The sequence below is a fragment of the Mus pahari genome, chromosome 3 (assembly GCF_900095145.1).
Source record: "Mus pahari chromosome 3, PAHARI_EIJ_v1.1, whole genome shotgun sequence".
Classification (NCBI taxonomy): Eukaryota; Metazoa; Chordata; class Mammalia; order Rodentia; family Muridae; genus Mus; species Mus pahari.
In genome coordinates, this window is record NC_034592.1 from 90184051 (window position 1) to 90208401 (window position 24351).

General features: G+C 38.3%; 1 protein-coding gene across 1 annotated transcript in view; it reads left to right on the top strand.

The window, feature by feature from the left end:
* Positions 1–24351, top strand: part of Dcdc1 (doublecortin domain containing 1) — a 360393-nt gene that overhangs the window by 25123 nt on the left and 310919 nt on the right. The window contains 2 exon segments of the mRNA XM_021194912.2: positions 3174–3271; positions 20289–20451. Coding sequence (XP_021050571.2) covers positions 3174–3271; positions 20289–20451 — 261 coding nt within the window.

A 24351-nucleotide genomic window follows, 5' to 3' on the forward strand; every position in this document is an offset into this window, starting at 1 on the left:
GTGGGGATGGGGGACGGGCATAAACAAGGAACAAGATAACCCATGGGCCCACTTTGGTGGCCTATTTACTCCAGGTATTTTTCATTTCCTAAAGTTTCCAGATTTTCCCAGAAACAATGATTCGAGCTTAAGATGAAGCCCTCAGTATAGAAAAGCCTTTCACAAGAGAGGTGAGAAGGGGTGGGGCTGGGAAGAGCTGCAGCAGAGGACTTCAACAATAATACTTTAAAAGGGGAGACGTTTTCAACTCCCCATCAGTTACTTCACTAGAACAAAACAGAGTTCTACTTAGAATTAGATAAAGGAAGAAAGACATAAAGAGTAGACATTGGCTAAAGAAAACATATTAACAATATAAAAATATCTTCACAAGTTAAAAAAAAAAACAATGTCTCTTTGAAAAGATCAATAAAATTGGCTACAGATGTTACAACTGTGAAAAGAATTGATAGGTAGTTTCAAAAATATCACCAATAAAACTGATAATGTAAATTCAAGGGAAGAGTTCCTGCAATTACAGAAGCTTCCATTATCGACACAGTAAAATTTGTAAATAGTCATTAGATGTGGATACTGGTGCAGGGAAAACTTCTGAGACGGTGGAAGCACCCCATCCTGGAGAACCCAGTGCAGGGTCCCGAGGCAGGGTGATTAAGGTGCATTTTGGGAGTAGGAAGGTTAGTGTACACAACAGTCAGGCTGCATCACTGTGTAGGAAGGCCTCACATAAGCAACCTAATAGGAGAAAGAATTGCTCTAGCTCACAGTCTGTTGTTCTGTCTTGTCCCACAGTCAGGCAGAACAACCTGGTAATAGAAGAATGTGGCAGAAGAAATACTGAACAGGGAGTAGACAGCCTAAAGTTAGAAGCTAGTCGAAAGATGAATGTGTCAGTGTGAGAGCTGTCAGTGTATCAGGTGGAATGTGTGCATTTCCCAATGCAAATGACAAATGGAAGGAAGTGAATACAGACAGGAAGTAGAGTCACATACAACTTCAAGCACATGTCCCCAGTAATGTGCTTCAGCCAGCCAAGATCTACTTCTCATTTTGTGAGTCCATCAGATTAAGAAGTTTATTAGATCAATGCCTCAAAAGCCATTCCTTACTAAATCCCCATCAGTTGGCAAACAAGCCTCCATGTGTGATGGCTCCTGTTTATATAGCGGCAAATGTTGGGGGAGTGTAGCTTTGTAGGAAGCTTGAAGACCTTTTCTCACTTGTCATTTGAAAGCCCTGAAAACTCATTGAAAGGATTTTAGTTAGGAGAGTAACGGAGGGTAACCAGGTTTATGATTTTGAGTAGATGATTTTAATGTTTGACAGAAAATGAATTGAGTGGGTCAGAGTCGACTCAGACAACTATAAGCTAACTATTGTCCTAGTAACAGCACAAGGGTGTAAAAGTTAACAAGAAAAGTGTTGTATGGTCTTTAGAAGATGAGAAATGACAAACCATGTAATGGCATGGATATATGACATGAGGAACAGTAAAATGTCTTGGATTGTGAGGGTAGCTTTTAGGCTTCTAGCTTGCACCCCTAGATAGCGGGTTTCCTTTCCCTAGAACATGGAATTCTAGAGTACTAGTCTTGAAGAAGGAAGAGTAGTATTCTGTATTGGATATGTTGATCCTGCAGTCTATTTCATAGAGGCAGAGATATTGAGTAGACAGTCCAGAGCCTAAAAGGCAGACTCAGGACAGGTATGTCTCTTTGGGAGCTGTCAGTATAGAAAAGGAAGTTGGGATTTTAGGACTCAGGCTTAAGAATGCCTTAGGAGAAAGAGTAGAGCCTGAAAGAAAGGGACCTGGGTTTCACCTTGAAAATCAGTCATGAAGATGAGAGTCACAAGCCTACAGAAAGAATGAGAAGAAAACTAGGTGGATTACTGTGTCTCATTTCAAATGGAAAACAAGTATTTAAGAAAGAGAAAGTGTTTAAGAAAGAAAAAGAGAAATAATGCTTACAATTCAATTAAGTGAGAGTTAAGAGACTCTATAAAGTCTCAGAACTTAAGGAATGTCTCTATATATTTAGGGAATTTATTGTAATGACCTGCAATCTGCAGTCTAATTAGCCCAACAGTGGGCAGCTGTGAAAGGGAAGTCCAAGAATATAGTAGTTTCTTAGTCCCCCAAGGCTAGTTATTTCAGCTGGTCTTCCGTATAAGCTGGAATACTGAAGAAGTAGCTTCCAGAAGATGTGCTGGCAGGTAACTGCAAGCAGGTGAAAAAGAATCTTCCTTCTTCCAATGTCCTTATATAGATCTCCAGAAGAAGGTGTGGCTCAGATTAAAGATGTGTACCACCATGCCTGAATCTGGAACTTGCTTTGTCCTGGGTTGACCTTGATTTAACCCAGAAATCTGCTTGCTTCGGTCTCCTGGAATTAAAGGTGTGTATTACCTTTCATGGGCCTAAGCTTTTCATAGACACTGTGCCTCAAGATCTCCATATCAAGATCCGGGTTCTAGGACTGTGTCGTCCAGGCTCACGATCTGGATCACAGGCGTGCCCTCCATGTCTGGATTGTAGTTCATTCCAAATGTAGTCAAGTTGACAACCAGGAATAGCCATCACAACTCCCTGATCCTCATTGGTCTTCTTTGAGAAAGCTGTTGTTGGTACAATGAAAGCAAGAAAGAATGGTTTGAGGGCAAGAGACAGAAAAGGAATCTCCAAGAGAGTCCATGGACAGCTCCTTGCATCTCTCCTGTGAAGAGGGGAAAATAAGTCTAGGGACATGTGAGGCATGGGAGCAATTTAACTAGCAGACAGTAAAGACAGCAGTGCATAGAGGAGGAACTCCTGTAATATAGTTCTCGACCCTTGGTCTCCTCAGCATCCCTTGCAGCTAAGCAATTGCCATTTCTTGCATGTTCTTCATCTTCGTTTCTTCCTTTTCCCACATTTTCTTTCCTATCCTGGCTCTCCTTCCATTTCCTCCCTTCTTCTTATTTCCCCTCCTTCCTTCTTTTTAAAATACTTGTGTGTTAAAATACACAATTTAAATTTAGTAATTAAAATTACTTTTCTATTTTATATGTTAGAAATATTTTAGAATTAAAAAAAATTATTTTGCAATGTAATAAAAATAACTGTATGGAAATCATTTAAATGTATGTTTGGGTTAACCAGAACTTAATATAATACATTATTTTATGCTGTGTAGGTTTTAGGTGCATGCACAATGAAAATTAATCTAGATTCACCAGACAGATATATTTATGATATGGATGGTAGAAAAAATGGCGATATCTCAAAAGGTAAGTGGCAAATATTTAAAATGATTCTGTGATATTATTTTGAAGGAAATTTATATAGTTTTCATTTCAAGCATTTTATAGAAAAGAAGCAAGATTTTAATTATAGCATGGATAAACACTGTATTATTACACAAAGGGGCACCATGTGCCCCTGTGAATACCTTTCAAGGGGCGTCAGGGTTGTAAGAATCTTTTTTTTGCCACAAGTTTGAGTTATTTTTAAGCCAAGTATTTTAAATCTAATGAACCATAACGAAATAAATATCATTGACATATCTGTAATTTAACTAGTTTCTATGGGATCCAACACCCAAGAGAAATTATTGGGTCTCAGAGTGTGGCTTGGTGACAGAATGCTTGCCTAGTGTGTGTAAGGCTGTGGATCCAATCCCCAAAAACAGGAGGGAGAGGGGGAGGAGGTGTGGCGGGAGGGAGAGTAACCTCTCTAGAGGTTACTCAGAAGTTCTATCATGTGCCTTCAAACACTTTCATTGTATATATTAGCCAGAGTTAAGATGTTAACATGCTATCTCTAAAGATCCACTTTTAGGCTAGTCCCTGGAAACAAAACCAGCACTGATACCACAATCATGTGCACAGATGTGTTACTGTAACAGGAGACTGATGTCATGCCATCTAACTTTGCCTCATTCCTGAGGAGGACTTATAGATTTATTAACACAATCTGGGCTGTAAGGTTACACATAAACAACTTCAGTCTGAGAAAGCAGCCACGAGGGATACTGCCAATAACGTGTACTCTCTTCACTTATACTTCGTAAGAACAGGCATTTTCTGGATTCATATCCATAGTTAATGCTTATCTGTGATAATTGGTCCATTTCATTGTTCATAAAAAACCTTTGTAAGGATATATAGGATTATATGTACTTAGAAAGCAAATCTATTTTTCTTGTTTTTTTCCCCTTTATTAAGGTTTTTTATCTGAATTGTTTTATTCCTATTAATACTTAGGATTGGTATTACCTATGAGCAGATAAAGTTTTCAACTGCCTGTCATCTGTTGCTCCAGGAACACTTCTTTATGCTCTTTCTGAGGGTGGTAGGAGCATGTTGAAATTCATTTCTTATGTAAGGATTCTCATTCTCCACCTCACATTTTCCCATGATCAGTAGTATGTATAGCTGTTCCTCTACACATGTTCTTAAGCCTTTACCAACTGTTTAGTTACTTGTAGCTCTCCTGGAGTTTTAAACATTAGCTGTGAGTAGGCTGTTGGAACTTAACAACCAAGAACTTGGTTAACAGGAAGGATTTGTATTTACAAAGTTGAAATTTATTTTCTTTTACCAGGGAAGAATAAGGCGGGAGAGGCACAAGTTTGACCACCAGTCTGGACGTGATCTCAAAAACAAAAAAAAGTTTACTGACCCAACTAGTGAAGCTGTGGCTGAGACTGTTATGTCATGGGCTCCAGAGACGCTCAAACACCCACCTCATGCTTCATGGATCCCGGAAGTGTGCTATCATCACAATTTAACTTGTGTATCACCCTGTATTTTGTCAGCCGGGCGTGGTGGCGCACGCCTTTAATCCCAGCATTCAGGAGGCAGAGGCAGGCGGATTTCTGAGTTTGAGGCCAGCCTGATCTACAAAATGAGTTCCAGGACAGCCAGGGCTATACAGAGAAACCCTGTCTTGAAAAAAACAAAAACAAAAACAAAAACAAACAAACAAACAAAAGTCTATGTCAGCAGCAAGCAGTTTCTGCAACTACTAACACATAGAAGCAGCACAGGTTCACTGGGCTTAACGTAGTTAAAGAGGCTGATCCCCTGGAGGCTTTTCCAGCCTGTAGCACCCCTCATCACTTAATATTGGGTTCTGACATTTGTTTGTCTTTGTTACTATGATGTTGTACATTGACTGATTGGAGTCCCTAACTTTTCTTTTGATTGTCCTCCAAACCTAGATTTAGAAAAGGTCAAATATTATGTTAAAGGTAACTTCAAATTTAAATAAATAGATACCAATACTCTTGACTTACTGTGGCTTTTTTGTTTGATTGGCATTATATCAGATCGGCTAATAAGGTCTAGTGTTAAGATCATAGCAGGTTCCTCTCGAAAGCATAGATGAGCAGTGCGTTCTATCGGTGATTAAAAACAACAGAGAACGGTTTTCATGCTTCCCACTCCTATTTTAGAGGTATATATATTTTCTTTTTCTTTTTTTTTTTTCGAGACAGGGTTTCTCTGTGTAGCCCTGGCTGTCCTGGAACTCACTTTTATAGACCAGGCTGGCCTCAAACTCAGAAATCCTTCTGCCTCTAATATATATTTTCAAACTTTCCTCTTATGTTATAAGAAATGAACACATTTGTCATGACATTTAACTACTTTGACATTGTATCATCTAAGTGAGACTTTTATAAATTCTACTAGATTTACAAATTGTTTTTGTAATTAGGTTTCTAAACCATGGAAGAAATTTAATTAAAAATATACAATACATATTAAATATAAAATATATAATTATATAAATATAAAATGTTAAAGATAACTTCAAGTATAAGTAAAGAAATACCAATACTGTTGATTTGCTGTGACTTTTTCATTGTTGTTTATTTTACATCAGATCAGCATATATATATATATATATATATATATATATATATATATGTGTGTGTGTGTGTGTGTGTGTGTGTTTATATATATGTACACATGTATTGTTTTATTTTTCATATATGTATATAAAAACACAGGTTCCAGTATTGAAAGGGGTGTGTGAAAATGAAGTCTCACCACTAACCAACAAGCATTAATTTCCAAAAGCAAAGGGTGTAGCAGTTTTCTCCAATGGAATGCCACTGGGTAGATGTATCAACCACACTCAAGGCAGGTTCTAAGACCAGGATTAATTGGCCAACACAGAAAGAGCTCTCTGGTTTGGGGAAGAGGGATGGCTTTTCTTTTTCTTTTTCTTTTTCTTTCTTTTTTTTTTTTTTGCTTTTCTTCTGGAGGGGAGCCTTGTTTCATTTTGGAACTTTTATCCGTTTTGGTATTTATTTTGAGGAAGAGAGAGAGAGAGAGAGAGAGAGAGAGAGAGAGAGAGAATATGACGTTGGTTAGGGAGGTGGGAAAGATCTTGGAGAAGTTGAGGGAGGGGAAAACTTAAATTTTACTGAAAGAAAGAAATTTGAAATAAAGGAATAAAAAGGAACGTATATACCAACAGCAATTCTGTAGTTGTGGTTTCTGTATAGATATATCCTATCAACAGTAAATAATTATTTAATTCATACAGACACCATGTTTCTGCCAGTAGTCAATATACTATGCTATAACAAGATGGTGCCTATCAGAGTAACAGAGCTAACAGGAAGAAAATCAAGAGGAGTAGATTTTCCAAACTGATGTACCGTTAAAGCCAGAACATTTACTGAATAATAGTTAACTTACATAGAAGGTAAGATGACAGTGCTGGCCAGGCATCTCAGAGCACTGCTCTGAAATGAAGGCACAGGAGGAAGCCAAACTCCCACAAATTAATCTCTCTCTCTCTCTCTCTCTCTCTCTCTCTGTGTGTGTGTGTGTGTGTGTGTGTGTGTGTGTGTGTTTGTCCATATGCATGGTTGCAATACATGGCCTGAGGCATTGAACTTGGGTTGTGAGACTGGGTAGCAAGCCCTTTTTCCCATCTTGCTGGCCTTAGTGTCTCTCTGTGCAGAGGTCATGCCTGATGGTGGAGGAGTACAGAAGAGGGCACTGGAGCCCCTGAGACTGGGGTACAGATGGTTTGAAACTGCCCTGTGGGTGCTGGGGCTCACACCCAGGGCCAGGGTTTTCACCTGCTGGGCCTACTCTCTAACTGCTGTGTCTCGTTGACAATGCTTTTTAGTAACATGGCATTCACATTGTGGTTAGCAGTCTCCAACTTTATTTATTTTTTAAATATTTTGACTACTCTGGAAATTATTGCATTGTGGTGAACTGGAAAGGTCACTTTTCCCATCTAGAGCAAGGCCATCAGTCTCTTAGAACATTTCTCTTTCAAACAACTCTGCTTTCCTGTTGATCATTCTCGATCATGGAGGATAGTACAAGACTTAGTGCAATGCTTCTGAAACAAGTCAAAATAATGTATCAGTAAGCAAGTCCAAGGACGTTCTGTGTTAAACAGAATTCTCGCTGCTTATTCTATTTTTCATCCCGCATCCAATGACAGTGTCCAACAGAGCTCTGTTATGACTATTTATTTGTGTGTCTGTTTATGCACGTGGTCGTGTATATGTGTAAGTGCATGTGTGTGTAGACCAGAGGTCAGCTTTGGGTGTCATCAGCAGTTGCTCCCTACCTTAGGGTTTGAAGCAGTGTCTTTTCCTTTCCAGCTGGAACCCTCCAATCTAGATTGTTCTGCCTTCCCTGCAGTGGGCACACAGGCACACAGTGCAGTACCCAGGGTTTTACATAGTAAGCGCAAAAACCAACATGTTTTTGTGGAGAGATTAGAATTTAAAGATAAAAATCTTCCGAACAATTCACCTCAAGACAGAAGTGGATTCCAGGATCAGTTAGTTACCTTGGTGACTAAAATTCAGTAGACCCTAACATTCTTGAAGTTAAGGCACAGAGAATATGAAGTTCTCCATTTTCACTTGCTGGCTGTGGTTTCACTGAGATGTTCTCTGGATGCTAGATTTCAGCTGGGATTCCTTCAGAAGACAGCTTCCAGATCCCTGGAATGGGTACCATTGCTTAGGCTCTGAGAAGCTAGTAGATGTAGGTCTACACCAACCTTTTCTTGCCTTTATTATCCCACCAAACAAAATAATTGTAACATCAATACCACACCCATTACATTCAGAACAGAACCTAGTCCAAGAAACTGTGACTATATCATCCAAAATTAGGTTTGCAGGGCCCAAGAATTAGATAGAATTCAGACCGCCAAAACATAGCAAATGCAAAATAAAAGAGTGCGGAGGTGAGAAAATCTTCCTGTCAGTCTTGCCGAGGTGACCATCAGCCTGTGGAGTGCTCAGAGTCTCTGGCCTGAGATGCATTTGATATATATACAGTATCTCCAGGAGAAAATTGACCGATGTACGCTGGCTCCATCTCAAAAAGCTGCACATAGTGCTGTGAAGTTCCCTCAGTTTAAGTTCAAGATCCAGTTTATACCAGTAATGACACTGGATGGTTACTTAGCTTCTTAGAGACCAGTTCCCTTATTTGTAAAACAGGAATTACAGTAACTTCTTTCATCGTTTGTTTTGGAGATTAAGTAAATTATACACAAAGTCCTTAAAACAGCCTTGTATAAGACTAGTTTCAATCATCATTGCTACAAAAATCATTATTCTTGAAGAGGGGACTGACAGTGTCCTGTGTGTGCAACATCTGTAAGTTAGATCTGTAAGTTAGCCCGTGTGGTCACACCAGTGAGGGTGAGGCTCTGTTCTCACTTGTGAAGTGGTCCTAGGATTGTAATGCTCATTGTCTTCTGGGAAACTAGACCCATACTGAACTCAGAGTGCTTCCTGTCTGGTGGCAAAGTGCCCAGTTTGTTTCAGAAACACCATTGTTTTACAACTGTGCTCCAGCAACCACCACAAGGGCCTCTGCCTAGGAAATTGTTAAAACCCAAGGAACTCATCTCATCAGCATAGGTTGCCCCGTACAATCACAATCACAAGCACATTTGGTCTGACATTAACCTTGAGTAGAGCTGTGAGCCCAAACAGCTATTTGTGTTTCTAGGCTCATGTTCTCCAAGGCCTCAGTGATGACCAAACTCACCGCCATCTCCTCCCGTGACGCGCTCTTTCCTCAGTTGTTCAGAGTCTGGCCTTCAGTTACTATTTTAGTTTGGTATGTAGTTGCAGCAGTTCGTATATCTGTTCCTTTCGTAAAAGTCTACTCTGTAACAGCTTGGAGTCAGCCTTCTCTGCTGCAGCCATGTCACTTCTTCTTGACTTCCTTTCCTGCTCCGTGCTTGCACTTCTAACACATGCCTCAAGTTGTTTTTCTTGCAGTGTCTCTCCTAGAGAGAGATATGAAGAGAACATATTTCAAGCTTGTCAAGCCAGCATCCTTTGTTCAAGTCAACCTGACTTCTTTTCACCTCCTTGAGGTCGATAAACCTGCCAAGGGTGGTGTCTGCCACAGTCCCATGTCTAATGTAGGTGTGGAGCTCTTGGTCTAGTCTTACCTGCCTGGTACTCTGTAGAATGATTCATCTGGCCTTTGTCCTCCCTTCATTAGGACCAGGCTTTGTGCAATGTTTTGTCTTGTGTAACTCACACCAGTCTTCATCTCCAGTTGTCTTTTGTCCTGTCCTTATAGGAGAGTCCTGGCCACTCTTACACATCTGTCTGTGCATGAGCAGCCCCTCCTCGAAGTTCAGCTGCCTCTGGAGGAAGACACAGGCTGTTTTCTAAGGCCTTCCCTTGCATTCTTTGCTAGCTATTATTGGCTGGTGCTTCTGACTTTGCAATATATTTTCCCCCTTTTCTATTTCAGAGAAGTTCAGCTTGAATGGATCTCCTTTCAGGATCTGTTTGTCTCTCCTTTTTAAATTAAAAAAAATTTTTTTTGAAAATGTAAAATGCAATTACATAGTTCCCCCCTTTCATCCCATCTTCCATACTCTGTCTCAAACCTGTGTCCTCTATTCTTTAATTACCGTCATATGTGTATGCACACGCATGTGTTTTGTGTGGTTTATTACTTCTGCTTGAATCAGAGGCTCACTTTGATCTAAGGAGCTCTCTTGTGTCAGCTTCTCAGCTTCCTTTCTGTTCATTCTCATGCATACACTGTTCCAATCACAACAATGAAGATAATCCTCAACACATTTTATTTCCATAATGGATCCTTTACCAAATCCAACTTCTAGATTTCTTCTCGTATCTATCTTCCTTTTCTTAACTGAGGAAGATAGACTTTTTTTTTTAGAGTAAATCTACCACATATCATTGAGTCACAGTTCAGGCTTATGTGATTTAAAACCATGATAAGCTCATAATAAATAAATTTAGAATCAACTTTGACCGCTGTAGCTTATTTTAAATGCTTGTGAACCAGCTGCAGGAATGTAATACCAGTTCTTCCACATTTCTTTTGTGGCCCATGATTCAACTTAATGTAACACCTTTAATCCCAGCACCTGAGAGGCAGGAACAGCCAGATCTCTGTGAGTTTGAGACTAGCCTGGTCTACATAGACAGTTCCAGGACAGCCGGGGCCACAGAGGGTGACTCTGTATCAAAGCAAAGAACATCATCGACAGTAAAAATAACATAGTGAATAATTTAGAACACCTGCCAGCAGATCTAGGCTGACTAGCTAGTCCTGGAACTGGGGCCCACAACATAAAGACAGGCCATCTCTACAGTGTGTGCCAAAGTTGCCTGGCAGCATACTTTAAAGTGCTAACAGAGACAATTTTTCAGTCCCTGAGATGGTTATATCATCTACAGACTTACTTCAAGTTGTAGATGAAGTTCAATGCATGATTAAATCGCAGGCGTCAGCAGTTACACAGTAGAGCAACCGTGAGCAGCTAGGAGGCTCAACTGTCCACTGCACACCCGGGAATAACAAAGCTAGATCCAGTCCCACCTTGGCGATTTTTTTGAAAGCCAAGACTACTGGAAATAATCCCCTCTACACTTAGCTGCTGTGACCCATCAAACTTAAATTCTCTATAGTTTTTGCTTACTGTAAAAATTTAAATCGCCCTCTCTACCTTTTAGGAAAAGATATAACTATAAACTTTATATTCAATGGCACATGCCACAAGCCACTAGCTTATTACTGACACTAAAATGCAAGCAAGCAACAAGTAAATAAATACACACAGAGACCAAATAGCTCCTACATATTAAAATACCATCTGTGCACACTGCCAGTCCCTCTCCCCTGCTCCCATAAATCTGTCTTTTGTCTTACATGTGTATTATTTTGAGGGCTCCTGACCAACTTGGTCCCATATGTTTAACACTTCCTTGAATTTTGTGAGTAGGTAGCAGCAGGTCAAAGGTGAGAACAGCATAGGCAGATACTCTTGAGAATTGTTGTCTTTGGGTGAGGTAGTTCTGTGTAGAACTGTCCCCTTCACCTTATAAATTTTGTATATTGGATTCAGTTTCAAATGTTTAAATGTATTAACTATAATTATGCAGTAATTAAAGCTATGGCACTGGTGTGAGAAGAGGTGCAGAGAAAAACCGAATTGAATTTAGAATGTAGAGATAAGATAGTCTGTAGCGTCTGTATTCTGTGGTCACTTGACTTGTGACAGAGATGTTAAGACACTCATCGGGAAGAAGATTGTGTTTCGCTGTGGTGCCAAGTCAATAGATCTCCATATACAAGGACAGAGACAACTCTCAGTTCCTATCTATAAAAATTACCACAGCATAAACAAGGGCCGAGACCACGCAACTCTTAGAAACCAATATAGGAGAAACTCGTCATTATCTTGACCTTGGCGATAGATTTCTAGATATTAAGCCCAAAGCATGAGCAATAACAGAAAAACTCACAAATCTGACTATGTTGAATTGAATATTTTCGTGAATTAAAGGACATTACCCATGAATGAAAAGACAATTTACACAATGAATATTTTCAAATCACATCTAATAAGTGCTTAATATTGAGAATATATGAAAAAGTCTTATGCTCAATCATAAAAAGACAATCTAATTAGGAAAATGGGCAAAGGACCAGAGCAGACATTTCCACAGGAAGATAATGTACTTGGCAGTAAGTAAGCACAGATAAGTTCAGCTTCCTTAGTCATTTGTTGTTTGGTATAAATCAAAACCACAGTGACCTATTATTTCTCAATACAGTGTGAAACAGTAGGCAAGTGCTTATGGCTAAAAGTTTTTATGATTAAACATTTGCCTAAATTGGATCCTAAGTAGTTTTCTTGTTTATCTTTACTTTTAAAATTTTATAAAGTAAAAACAGTTGGGTTGCCTTCTGAAGAGAGATACTAGTCTTGGCAGTAATCGCCAGTCTGTATTTATGTCTAGGGAAAACACTGGCATGTATTAAGGCAGCCAGTTCAGAGACAGTTTGAAAATGGGAAACGGGACTCAGAAATGTCTGTGACCCCTAAGTCCTCATCGTGACTTTGCTTTGGCTTCGGGGTTCCTTAGAAATGTCTTCAATGTCTCCCAGTGACTTCTAGGCATCAGACTGGGGCTGCTTACACTGCTTAGATAAAAATTAGAATGTGCTAGTAGTTACTGATGTGTTCACTATTGATTTACAGTGGTGAGAATGTTGTCAGAAAGCCTGTTGGCAGCAGTTGGGAGCTCACTGGATCAGCACCATGGTCTTTTAAATACAATACAACTGTGTGCTGTGACTTTCCACAAAACAGTCAAATCCACATGTAGACTCTGGTTTCTATTAGAACAGTCCCTTTGACATCTTTGAAACCTAGACATTCTTCTGTCTTCATAAAGATGTCATGGTCATGCCCAGCTGTTGTTGGGATGAACAGTACTTCATGTCACACTAAGTCTGTGCCCCTCTCTCATGACCCTGAATGGCTCTGCACTGAAGTTATTAACAAGCTCTAACACTAAAGCTATTAATCTGATTCTAATGACTTGGTCCTTAAAGTTCATTAGGAGTACATTGTAATACATGCGACTTCCAGTGGGGAGGATAGCCTAATTGTTACTATATATTGGACGACCGTTACCTTGCAAAGCTCTTCCAGTAAAAGTCTAGGACCCAAGGGAGATTTTTGTCCTCCAAGAAGTTTTCAGGAGAAAAAAAGCCAATGAATTATGAAAAACCATTTGTCATAGAAAATTTCCATGTTTGTGAACCAAACATGGAAAACAAATTTTCAAAAGTGAGTTCTCCATGGTAACCATTGAAACTATTAAGACTTCTCCAGTTTATCGAACTTAAAATATGTTGTAACATATTTAAGTTACATAATAAGTGAAATATTTAAATATAAGTAGTATGGAGACTTAACATTTCATTTCATGGAGACAGAACTGCTTTGTTGATGTGAAGTGACTCCTACATCTTTCTGAATTCTTTTAGCTGTCATTATTATCACTTTTTACATTTAAAAGAAAAAGATTAATTACAGTTTTTGGGACTTGTACTAACATTGCTGATGTAACAGTAGAACTTTGAGACATCTTATGATTAGCTTGTGTTTGCATATTAACTATATATTTAATTTCTTTGTGAACTTAATTTTCTGTCTAGGTCTGGCTATGTTTTCTATCATGTCTTTTATTATTAGGTCAAAGTTTAACTCCAGCTCTTTTTTAAAACAAGATTTGAGTTAAGCTTTAAGGGAAAGAAATATAAATAACAAATTACATAAAATCATGAAGTATCAATTATTAGAGCAAACAAATATAAGGACACTTTGAAGGCTATTACTCCTAGGTTTTGTTAAATAATTGGGTTTCATAATAATGTACTTTTAAAAATTTTACAAAATCCTTTAAAATTTTATACAGAGCCTTAAAGTTTACAAAAAGCATGCCATATATGCAATTTTGTATATTGATATAGATCACTGCCAATAAGAGTAGACATATATAATTAGTTCCCAACACTTCTATATGTAATCTTTATTTTTGTACATACCAATTCAATGATTTTACATCAACACCAAAACTCAAATCTTTTAGATGCCCAAGAAATTTGAGTTCACAAAAAGACTTGCATTTTCAATAACACACCCAGTTATTTTTGTTGAGGGGTAAGGCAAGCTTCAGACAACAGAATCCCAGCTTATTTCTATTTGTATAAATCAAGTCATTTAAATGAATGAATTGTGTATGCTGACCTGGGCTACCAATGTGCTACTAGGGGTGTATGAAAGAAAGATGTGCACGGTGGTGGAAGCAGAAAGAGGCATAAAGCGCATTGGAAAGCTACCAAATGTCCCCTGCAAATGGGCCCTATTGAGAGTCAGCAAGCGTGTGATGAGTGGAGTGCTTTTGAATATCGCCTTTAGATTCCATGCTGTTACAAGGCCAGCCCTGAACATGGCAACTCTTATTTCCACACACAGTACCTCTTCACTCTCAATTTAACCCCAAAATCTGATGAACCCATTACTCCATACTTGATTTCATGGAACAAGGAGTAGATATAGTTACAAATGATCAGTCACAAGCCGTGAACCAATGCAGCAAGGCATTAACAATTCACACCATTTCGGTCCACTTGCTCAAGCAGAAGATGTGCCAGCATATTTAATGCACAGCTACTTCGTTCAGTTTAAGAAAAGGCATGACTCAGGCTGCATTTTCAAGCCAGAGAAGACTTTCTAAGATGTTGGACTTCTAAGCCCTAATGGTGTAACTCTCATCCACGTATCAACAATTAAGATAACCAAGTGTCCCATAAAGGGTATAACACCTAAATAAAAATGTGACTCAGGTAAAGCCAAAATAACCCCCCAAATCCTCTCCTCCAGCACGGCCTGCTTTGTTTGATCCTATCATATGAATCAATGTCTCTTACATAAGTGTTCCGTACTGTGGACCCAGAGGCAACATGCCGTCACTTTAATGGGATCACTGGAAACTAAAACAGCTGTGAACATCAGCTAGGTACATCAACTGCTTGCTTGTCACTTTGGTCAGTGGGGAAAAAAAAACAAATTTGGGTAGGCATTGGTACTTAAGAAAACAACTACTAAATCCCTTCTCATAAGTACCATAGGGACAATGAGATGTGATATACAGCACATAAACAAAAGTACACAGCAGCTGTTGTTTGAATGGAAACACACCGATATAAATCAAACACGGGGGACAGCACCCTCGCCACCGTCCACTCTTCCCAGGGTATCCGACTCTGGTGCACGATGGTTGATCTGAGACCAGGAGTTTTTCAACTATTATCAAAATCCAAGGAAAGAACATCAACACACACACACACACACACACACACACACACACACACACACACACACACCTGGAATATCCCTTGACAGTAGAACAGATTCTCTGCAAGTGTTCCTCCTGGTCTAGGAGATAGTCAAAGCTGCATATCTCTCAAGAACTAAGGTTTGGTCAAATAGTCTTTTCTAGATAGTTGAACCTCCTTTTTAAAAATTCCATCTGAATTGGTAGGAACTTTTCAACTCTCTCTCTCTCTCTCTTTTTTTTAATGGAACATTCCCCAGAATTTCTAAAATTTTATTTATTTATTTATTTATTTATTTTTAAAGATTTATTTATTTATTTATTATATGTAAGTACACTGTAGCTGTCTCCAGAAGAGGACGTCAGATCTTGTCAGATCTTGTTACGGATGGTTATGAGCCACCATGTGGTTGCTGGGATTTGAACTCCAGACCTTTGGAAGAGCAGTCAGGTGCTCTTACCCACTGAGCCATCTCACCAGCCCCACTTTTCATCTCTTTTAAGTTTTCTAAACTTCTTGCTCCGTGAGCAGTTAGTTTTGAGACTTGCAGTTTGTACCATAAGGCACAAAGAAGTTTCTTTACAGGGACTGTGCTTTGGACGGTACTCTGTTCCTGAACTTACATGTACTCTGACAATGTGAAAATTAAAATAGTTTATAAACCGTAATTTACTATTATTTTACTTTTATTTTAATTTATCTTAATTGTAAAGTAAATTAACTAATTGTGTATGACCCAAGTATGCTTTTAAAAATCTGCTTATGGTCATGCTTATCTGTTGTTTTTGGCAGGTCACAGGAAGTTACAGTTTCTGAGTAATTCACTCAGCCTGTGCTCATCATCTAAGACTCATCTATGAGTGATCTCCCACAGTACATTAGAAGCAATGCTGTCACCAGACTAGAAGACATCATGACCTAACATAGTCATACTCAGCATTATCTGTCTAGCTACAATTTACATCATATTTTAACCCACATATTTATGTAGTTATTGCTTGTCGAGTAAAGATCAAAACAAAACTTGGTGACCTCAGACTCCAAGGGGATTTAGTGAAGGAAGGCAATGGGAAGGGAGGGGGAAGACAAGGACTAATACAAACTGAAACATGACAACACTATAAAAAATCATCAGGGGAGAGACAATTATTGATAAATAAATAACATGAGAGATGATCCTTGATGAATAAGAATATATCAATTGGCAGAAAAGTCTACAAAGGAGTATAACCTGCATACCCCAGACCCCAGTAAGGACAAACAAGGGTAACAGGAATTAACCTTCTCACTGTTGATACACAAGGCTAGTTCTTTCCAACGACCTCCACTTTGATCATGCATTCTGTTGCCTCTCGCCATTCTCAGTCTTATCCATTGAGATTATTAGATTAATTTCCAATCTACTTGGAAAGGTACCCTTAGACAAAGAGACTAACATCTTAACATCTTACAGCTCGCTGCTACCATAGATACAGAGGTTTCTCCAGTCTCTGGACAATACTTCCTTTTCCTAGTTACATGTACTCTGAAATGTAAACCCACCAGAATTGTTGATTAATTTTTCAATTTACCTGAAATACAGAATCCACAATTTAAGAAAATATGTCCAAAGTGATTATCCTTGTAAGTTTTTTTCAAGTAGTAGAAATGATCCCAACTGGTCACTGATGTACATCTATTGATAATTTAAGGAATCCTGCATTTTTAATGCTCTTTAATAGACAGGATTGAGGGCTTGCTTAATGAAAACCACGAAATGAAAAGTTCTTGTCTCCATCAAGTAAATATGTTGGTAGAACTGAGGTAAAGGCCTTCTGTATGTAAAGGAATGCAGATATGTAGCTTTGCACACTCACACTAACCATACATAAGTAGCTTTCTTGAGTGGGGCAATATTTGTGAGCATCACTCTAAAGAAGGCAGGTGGTTTTGAAGGACCTGGGAAGCAAGGTCCTGGAGCTCACTCCATCAGCGTGCAGGTTATACTCCTCTGTATCACTTGACCTTTTTAAACAGTTGATCTAATTTCTTGCACATATTTATGGAACAGGATGCAGTTTGTCTACAGGGAAAGAGAAAAGACTGGTACCACACAGACAAGGAAAACCATTGGTTAAGAACTCTTATAAAACCAAACATAGTGGCTTACACCTCTAGTCCCAGCACTCCGGAGGCAGAACAGGAGAGTTTGAGGCCAGCGTGGGCTAGTATGTGAGTAGCAGGCAAACCAGAGCTACATAGTCAGACCTGGTCTTACAGCAACAGCAGCAGCAGCAGCAGCAGCAGCAACAAAACCAACCATTGCAGCAGCAGCAGCAGCAGCAACAACAGCAACAACAACAAAACAACAACAACAACAAATTGAAACCAACCAATTAACTAAACAAATAAGATCTTTTATGAGCATTAAAATACATTAAAAAGTCAGCCATCCCTTGTTAAAATTTATGGTCTGTATAGAAAACTCAAGTGACTCTCAGCAAATCAATTATTCTTTTACATTTCAAAAGCACATCTTAGGCTGCCTGCGTCATCCCTCCCCCAAGTAGCACACTGTCCTCCCGTGTGTTGAATACATTTTATTTTCAGCACAGCAGACAGGCTGCTTTACGCTTCCTTCCCGAGTATTTAGACTATCATTTTCTTCTGTTTTCTGTACCTTCCTGCTTAGTGGAAACACTGTTTGTTCTTGGATTGCGCTTTGTCTCCCTTTTCAAGATCATCAAAGTTACTAGTTTGAAGCGTCCCCACAGAAAAGGCCTTCTAATCCCCAGTTCAGAGGCTAACCTTTATTAGTGCTCTCCTGGTAATAATGAGGACCTGCTTCCAGCAGGGAGAGGCTGGGATACTGAACAGATTATTCAACAAGTTCAGAGCAGATTCTGAAGTTCCTCATACAACCTGCTTGTGAATACCGCTTTCTCTGCTTTACTGTTTCTGGTTTCCATAGTTTTCCTAATTATGTAAATCGTGTGGCACATGGGGGTAGTTTTCCACTCAATACCAGTTCTGGCACTTCAGTATACATTGAAGTCTCATTGCCCCCCATTGTGTGTGTGTGTGTATATATATATATATATATATATATATATATATATATATATATAGTTATAAAGATTACAAAGTCTGAAAAGTCATTTTTCAGAAAAATCTAGTAAGTGCTTCTGAAATCTGTTGGGCTGAACCTGAAAGTTATTTTATGTTTGGTATAGAGGAATAAGACTGATAAATATGAAATTTTCTCAGGTTTAAAGTTGAGTTTAACTCTAGGGTGTAAATCTTCTGATTACCACCTGCTTTCTAATTTATTTAACTTACTAATTTAACAACTATCCTAACTACTATAAGTAGTGCTTTTCAATATTTGAGAAGTGTGCTGGATTAAGTGGGTATACAGTTACATCTGTATAAATCCAAACCAAATATATAGTAATCTATGGATATTGTGTCAGCAAACTGAAAATGCTTATAATTCTAAACTGTTTAGTTGTACACAACTGTCATCAAAACTGATGTGTCTTACCCATTTTATTTTTGAAATATTATTATTAAATAATATTACTTCTTTTATAGTATATAAAATGTCATGTATATTATATTTTACATATACAATATGGCAGAAATATTTATATAAATATAAAAATATATAAATATGTAAATATAAAAATATAAATATCTATTATATATTTATAGTGTAAGGCATCTATTTACTTAAAACCTATAGAGAAAAGTAGTTGCTCTGCGTGTATAAAAGTGGGCTTGTTAGAATTTCAGGAGTTAGTTTCTCAAACTGGATGATGGGATTCCACAGATACATCTGCACAGATGTCATCTCATCATACTTTTCTTTTTGATTTTACTCATAGCAGTAGGAAATCTTAACCTCTTAATCTCCAATGTTCTTCTAAGCAGCGAACTTAAGTTTTGCTTTGGTAGGGAGCTGGAGAACCAGGTGTCCTAAACTGCAAGTTTTCTTAGCTAAAAGTAAGATTTAGGAGAACACAGGTAGCAAAGGCCATTTGCATAGTGCAACCTCTCAGTAGCTCAGCTGTGCTTAATTGAAATTTCATTTCCACACTGCAGTGCTGGGCTTCTCTGCATAAAATATGCAACATATAACATAACCAAGGGCACAGACCTACTCTTTTAGCTTGTGATCTACTTAATTCATTTTTCTTGCAGAAATATGTGTAAGAATAATATTGCTAGGATCTCTATCTATTTTGCATGTTTATCTTTAGGATCTACATACATTTAAGTAAAGACCATGTTAAATAAAAGTGATATATATTCATTTTTTTCTGGGCCTCAAGATTTTGTTATTTATTTCTGGCTTTTCAGAGGAAAATTAAATTTCAGAAAATATTAGCTAGCTGCCATGTCATTTGAGCATTTTACACTAGAAAGACTGTATCAGCTAATCATGTGCAAAGTGTATAAACATGTCTGTCAAGTCCACACAGATGTTACATTACAGGCCCACAAGTAAATATCCTCCCAAAGCCCCTGCTGGCATAGCATCCTTGAACCCACCACTAGCTTACACATTCTGGGGACTTGGGAACAGGAAGGCATGAGAAAGTCCTTGAGTAAGATTCTCCCCTCTTCTATTTAAACAATCTTGTCACCCTGTGTCCTGGGCTGCTTTAACGAATACCAATGATGGCCCTAGGATAGGAAGGCTTATTATAAAGGTGTGGATCATACTTTATGAATAATTTCGAGATGTGATATTTTGAGCACACAGACTCCTCTACAGGCGCAGGATACTGAAACATCATGGATCGTACAGTTTTTTATCAGGACAATGCAAGTAGGTTTCGGCAAGGCTGGTTCCAACTCATCTGTGATAAATGAGAAGATAAGGCAATCAGTGCACACCATGACACTCCATGCAGCTAGTTAGGCACACTTCAGAACTATTCAGGTGTGCTCACACAGCTTAGGAGACTTGCACGGGGGAGATGTCGCAATATAAATACATCCTTCCTGGTGGCCACTGGTAATGCAGGAATTGCCTCGCTAAGACTTAACCCAGGTCAGACATAAATAATAGATGTTAAGAGTTAGCTCTAGTCTCGAGGCTGCATTCCAGAGAGCATATCTCAGTTGGGTCAAAGGAATCCTTCCCAATGCCTGCAAAATTCCATCAGTCCTTTGAGGGGACCATTTTGGGTCTCTAAGGGAGAAGGTTTCAGATCCTTGGGGGCTAAGGTGCACATCCAAGGAGTTCTTGGGGCCTTGTATCAACGGTTAAAGTCTGCAAAAAAAAAATTATTACAAGCAGGTAAGTCATCCCTTTTTAAAAACTACTGTATTATATGTTTTTTTTTTCAGATGTATTTGGTTCTATAGAGGCAATGATTGGCATTGTGTCATAAAAGAACCGTGACATGTTTTGTGAGCTCAGCGCCTCTAAGGGAGCCAAAAATGCTTCTGGAATCGCAAAGGCAGCAAGAGAGGGGCTAATTGTGTCTGTCTTTTGGTGTGGAGTGACATCGGCCTCATCTTTCCTCACTGCTCACTCTGCAGAGGAAAAGCAGATCCTTATGTGGTTATTCCAGAGTCAGTAACCCTAAAGGAGATCCGTTCATCTGCACTCCTCTGAAGCCTGAGACTCCTCATTTTTCCTCTGGTGTAAACTCACCTCATGATTGTAGAAATGGGTCTAAAAGCAAATCAGATTCTAGAGAAATGAATTGTGAACTAACTTCCCCTCAAGAGTAACTTACTTCCATTATACTTATTTAACTTGTGTATTTCAGGATCCAGAGAATAGTTGAATTAATGTGTGTGACTAAATTAAACTAGATTTTGCCTTTTAATCTCTGTGCATTCATTCTATAGTTGTGTGTTTATTTATACACACACATAAATATGTGTGAGGGTAAAGACATATGTTTTTGTAATTAGTTTTGGGACATTTGGTTTACTTAAAATAGGATTTATATTGTAAACAGAATGTTGCACTTTGAATAATTGCAAAAAAAAAGTTGTAACATTAAAAAAAAAAATCTTCCAACATACACTTAAGAGAAGCCAGCCTTTGTGTTAAGTAAGGGTGGGGTTTACATTGTGAACTTGGAGGTTCCATTTTAGAATTTGACTCATTATCTCAGGCCACCGGCCGCTGATAAATGAATATTTTGAAAGCATCTCACTATTCACTGCACACAGAAAACAGGAGGGAGCTGGGCTTCAGATGACAGGCTCGGTGTTCACACAGCACCTCCTGCTGTCCTCTCGGAGAACTGCAGCGCACGATGGGCAGAAGAAAGTTCATCAAAGCTCTCTGAACTTCCAGGGATGTCTCAGACTTTTTTTAAGGGAAAGTGTACTTAGTTTGCTTTTTAATGAACTACAGTGATTCAGAGAGGATTAATAACTACTATAGACAATTTGACTAAAAATCCAGACTGTTTCAATGTTCTACTAGGCCAACATATACAAAAACCGTATAAGAAAAATTTTGTTTTTTTGTTTAATATTTAAATATTAATGTTCAATACATAATGATTTTATAAAATAAATGATGCTTTGCTGAATTAAATTTGTTTATTTGTAGTTGTGTTTCGCTAACTGGAGGGTTTAAAGTTACTTTTAATGTTAAAAATAGCATATGGCCTTTTTCTAATGCAAGAAAAGCATTGTTTAAATAAAATCTGGAGATAAGCACTTTCTAATTTTTATTGGAAGTGAGGGTTGGCGAGACAGAAGACATCTGGACAATAAGGGCCAACACCTCTTATTTCTGCCACTCTAAACAAATGCTAAATTCAAGAGTTCAGTACATTGTGGCAAAATGCCTTGAGAATTGCTGCTTTAATTTAAAGAGGTCATTACTCAAAATGCTGACAAATATAATTAATTAAATCTTAGATGTAAATATGAGCAAAATTTTACATTTTTAGTTTGTTGCAAGTCGTTCATTTAACTACTCTATAAGAATTTAAATATTACCCTAAGTTTAAGAATCCTTAAACATCTAGTTTCTCTGCTGCTTCCCCCCAGCTCTACCTTTTACTGCATTGTAACAATATTAAGCTTCATCACACTATACGTAAGTTAAAGTACAGGGATGAAGGCAAGGAGGAATGTCATAAATTTGCAAAACATTTCTATTTTCTTTAGTCACGCATGTTTAATTATACGCACTTTGGGTCCTCTTTCCATGGCTTTAATGTTTTTAAAACTCACTGCAGTGGCACTGTTGCAATGCCACCTCTTGCCATTGGCAAGCCTGGCCACATCTTTATATTATGAGTAGGGTCCCTATCGAGTGTCCCCCTCCCTCGGCGGCATTAATGAGCATTCATTGACCTTCACTCAGCCTTCCAGAAAGCCGGTTCTGCTTAGTTTTCTGTCTCACCCTGTTCAGGAACCACTAGACAGGTGAAATGTGGACAAGGGGTGGCTCTTGTTTTGTTAACAATTCTTAAGGTTATAAAATTGTAGGACCGTATCACCTTGACATCAGTTCTGTTTGTTCTACTTTTGACATCCCAGAGGAAAACCATATTGTTTTGTTGTCTGTTAAACTATGGGTTTAAAAATTCTACAAGCCCAAAGGAACTTCTCTTAAACAAATCGTTACACTGTCACTTTAAAGGAAAAGCCAGGGCTACTGGTTTTGTATTTATGAACCTACTAATTTTTTTTTTTTTTCATTTTAAATTTTAGCTTGGCTATTACAGCATGGGGCTGAATTAAGCACATTACTTTACAGTGATCTTAAATATATACTGCTTCGTGAATATTCAAATGAGATATTATATTTAGGACAGCTTAAAGTCGCTTAGTCTTACATTTATCACGAGTATTTTGTCAAGAGTGGAAACATCTTGAAAATTACTGAGAGCTAAGCAGAAATCTGTTTAATTGGTAATCTTTGGAACAGCATAGCCACTTTTCTATGAAATGTAGTTAACACTTTCATGAGGGCCAGCTCCGGCTCATTAGCATTCTTGTTATGTACTGGTGCTGTTGGTGGGGGTGTTAGAGTAGGAATGCCATTGTGTCGAGTTCCAGTGTTTGGGGACAAACACTGCTGTGGAAGGAACGTGTGAAAAGGCCACAGTCCTGTCAGTGAATGAGCAAGGCTGTGCTTTCTGTGTGCTTCAAGCAGGGAAGCTGTCATTCATGGCTAACACAGCCAAACAGAGGCCAAAACACAAGACTGCAGTACCTCTTAAAATGATATTAGTGATTTTTAAACACGATCTTCTTTATTTATGATCCTGCACAGAGCTTTAGTTGCTGTCAGTAAACAAAATATGTCAGTCTGTTCAGAAATACTGTAAAAAATGAAAGAAAGAAAAAAAAAAAAAAACCACTGTGGAAGGGTGCCAGGCAGTTACAGTAATGAGGGCTTGGGATCGGCAGTGTGAGGTACAAGCATGATTTGAGGGGAACTTCATCTCTGGAAGCCGTTCATCTTCCCGATTTAGATACTTCTTTGATTTTCTGCTCCTAAAACTAACAAAATTCCTAGAGATTTTTATATAATTAATGTAGAGCAATTTATCTTTTATTAAAAGCATCAGTTTTGAAAAGGGCTCATAAACTCTCATTTCTAATCATTTAAAATTGTTAACGACCCATCTCAGTTGTTAGAGCTTCTACAGTCACGCATGAGTATCAGACAGGAAGCCAAGAATTGGCTGCACCACCCCCACTGGCTGGCTTCACCCTGGCCTCACGGCTTCTGTTTTACTCTGTAACTTCGGGATACAGTGGGGCTCAGTCCTCCTCCTACATTGTAGCGCTTTGGAAGAGAATGATCAACTTGGAGTTAAATTTTAGCTTATGTAAAACAAAATGAATAGTAATAATAAAAACCCTCGAACATATCTTAGGCACTAAGAGGCTATTCCCACACTTCACCTGAGCAGTTGCAGTTTGTTTTTATGTCTGAAAGTGCACAAAGCACTTTATTTCTTTAGTTTGATTTGGAAAATGAGAGCTTGGGTTATTTATATTAACTCATTACCTAGTCAAGTTGAGAGCTACATGATTTCGGTCTGGGCAATTTAAATATTTTTGTATGTAGTTTTTTTATTTGTTTGGTAGGTTTGGTGTTTTTTTTTTTTTTTTTTTTTTTTTTTTTTTTTTTTTTTTCCTTCTTTTTTTTGGAAACAGTTTATCTATATCAACCTTTGTCATTGTATTTACATGTATTTTTTA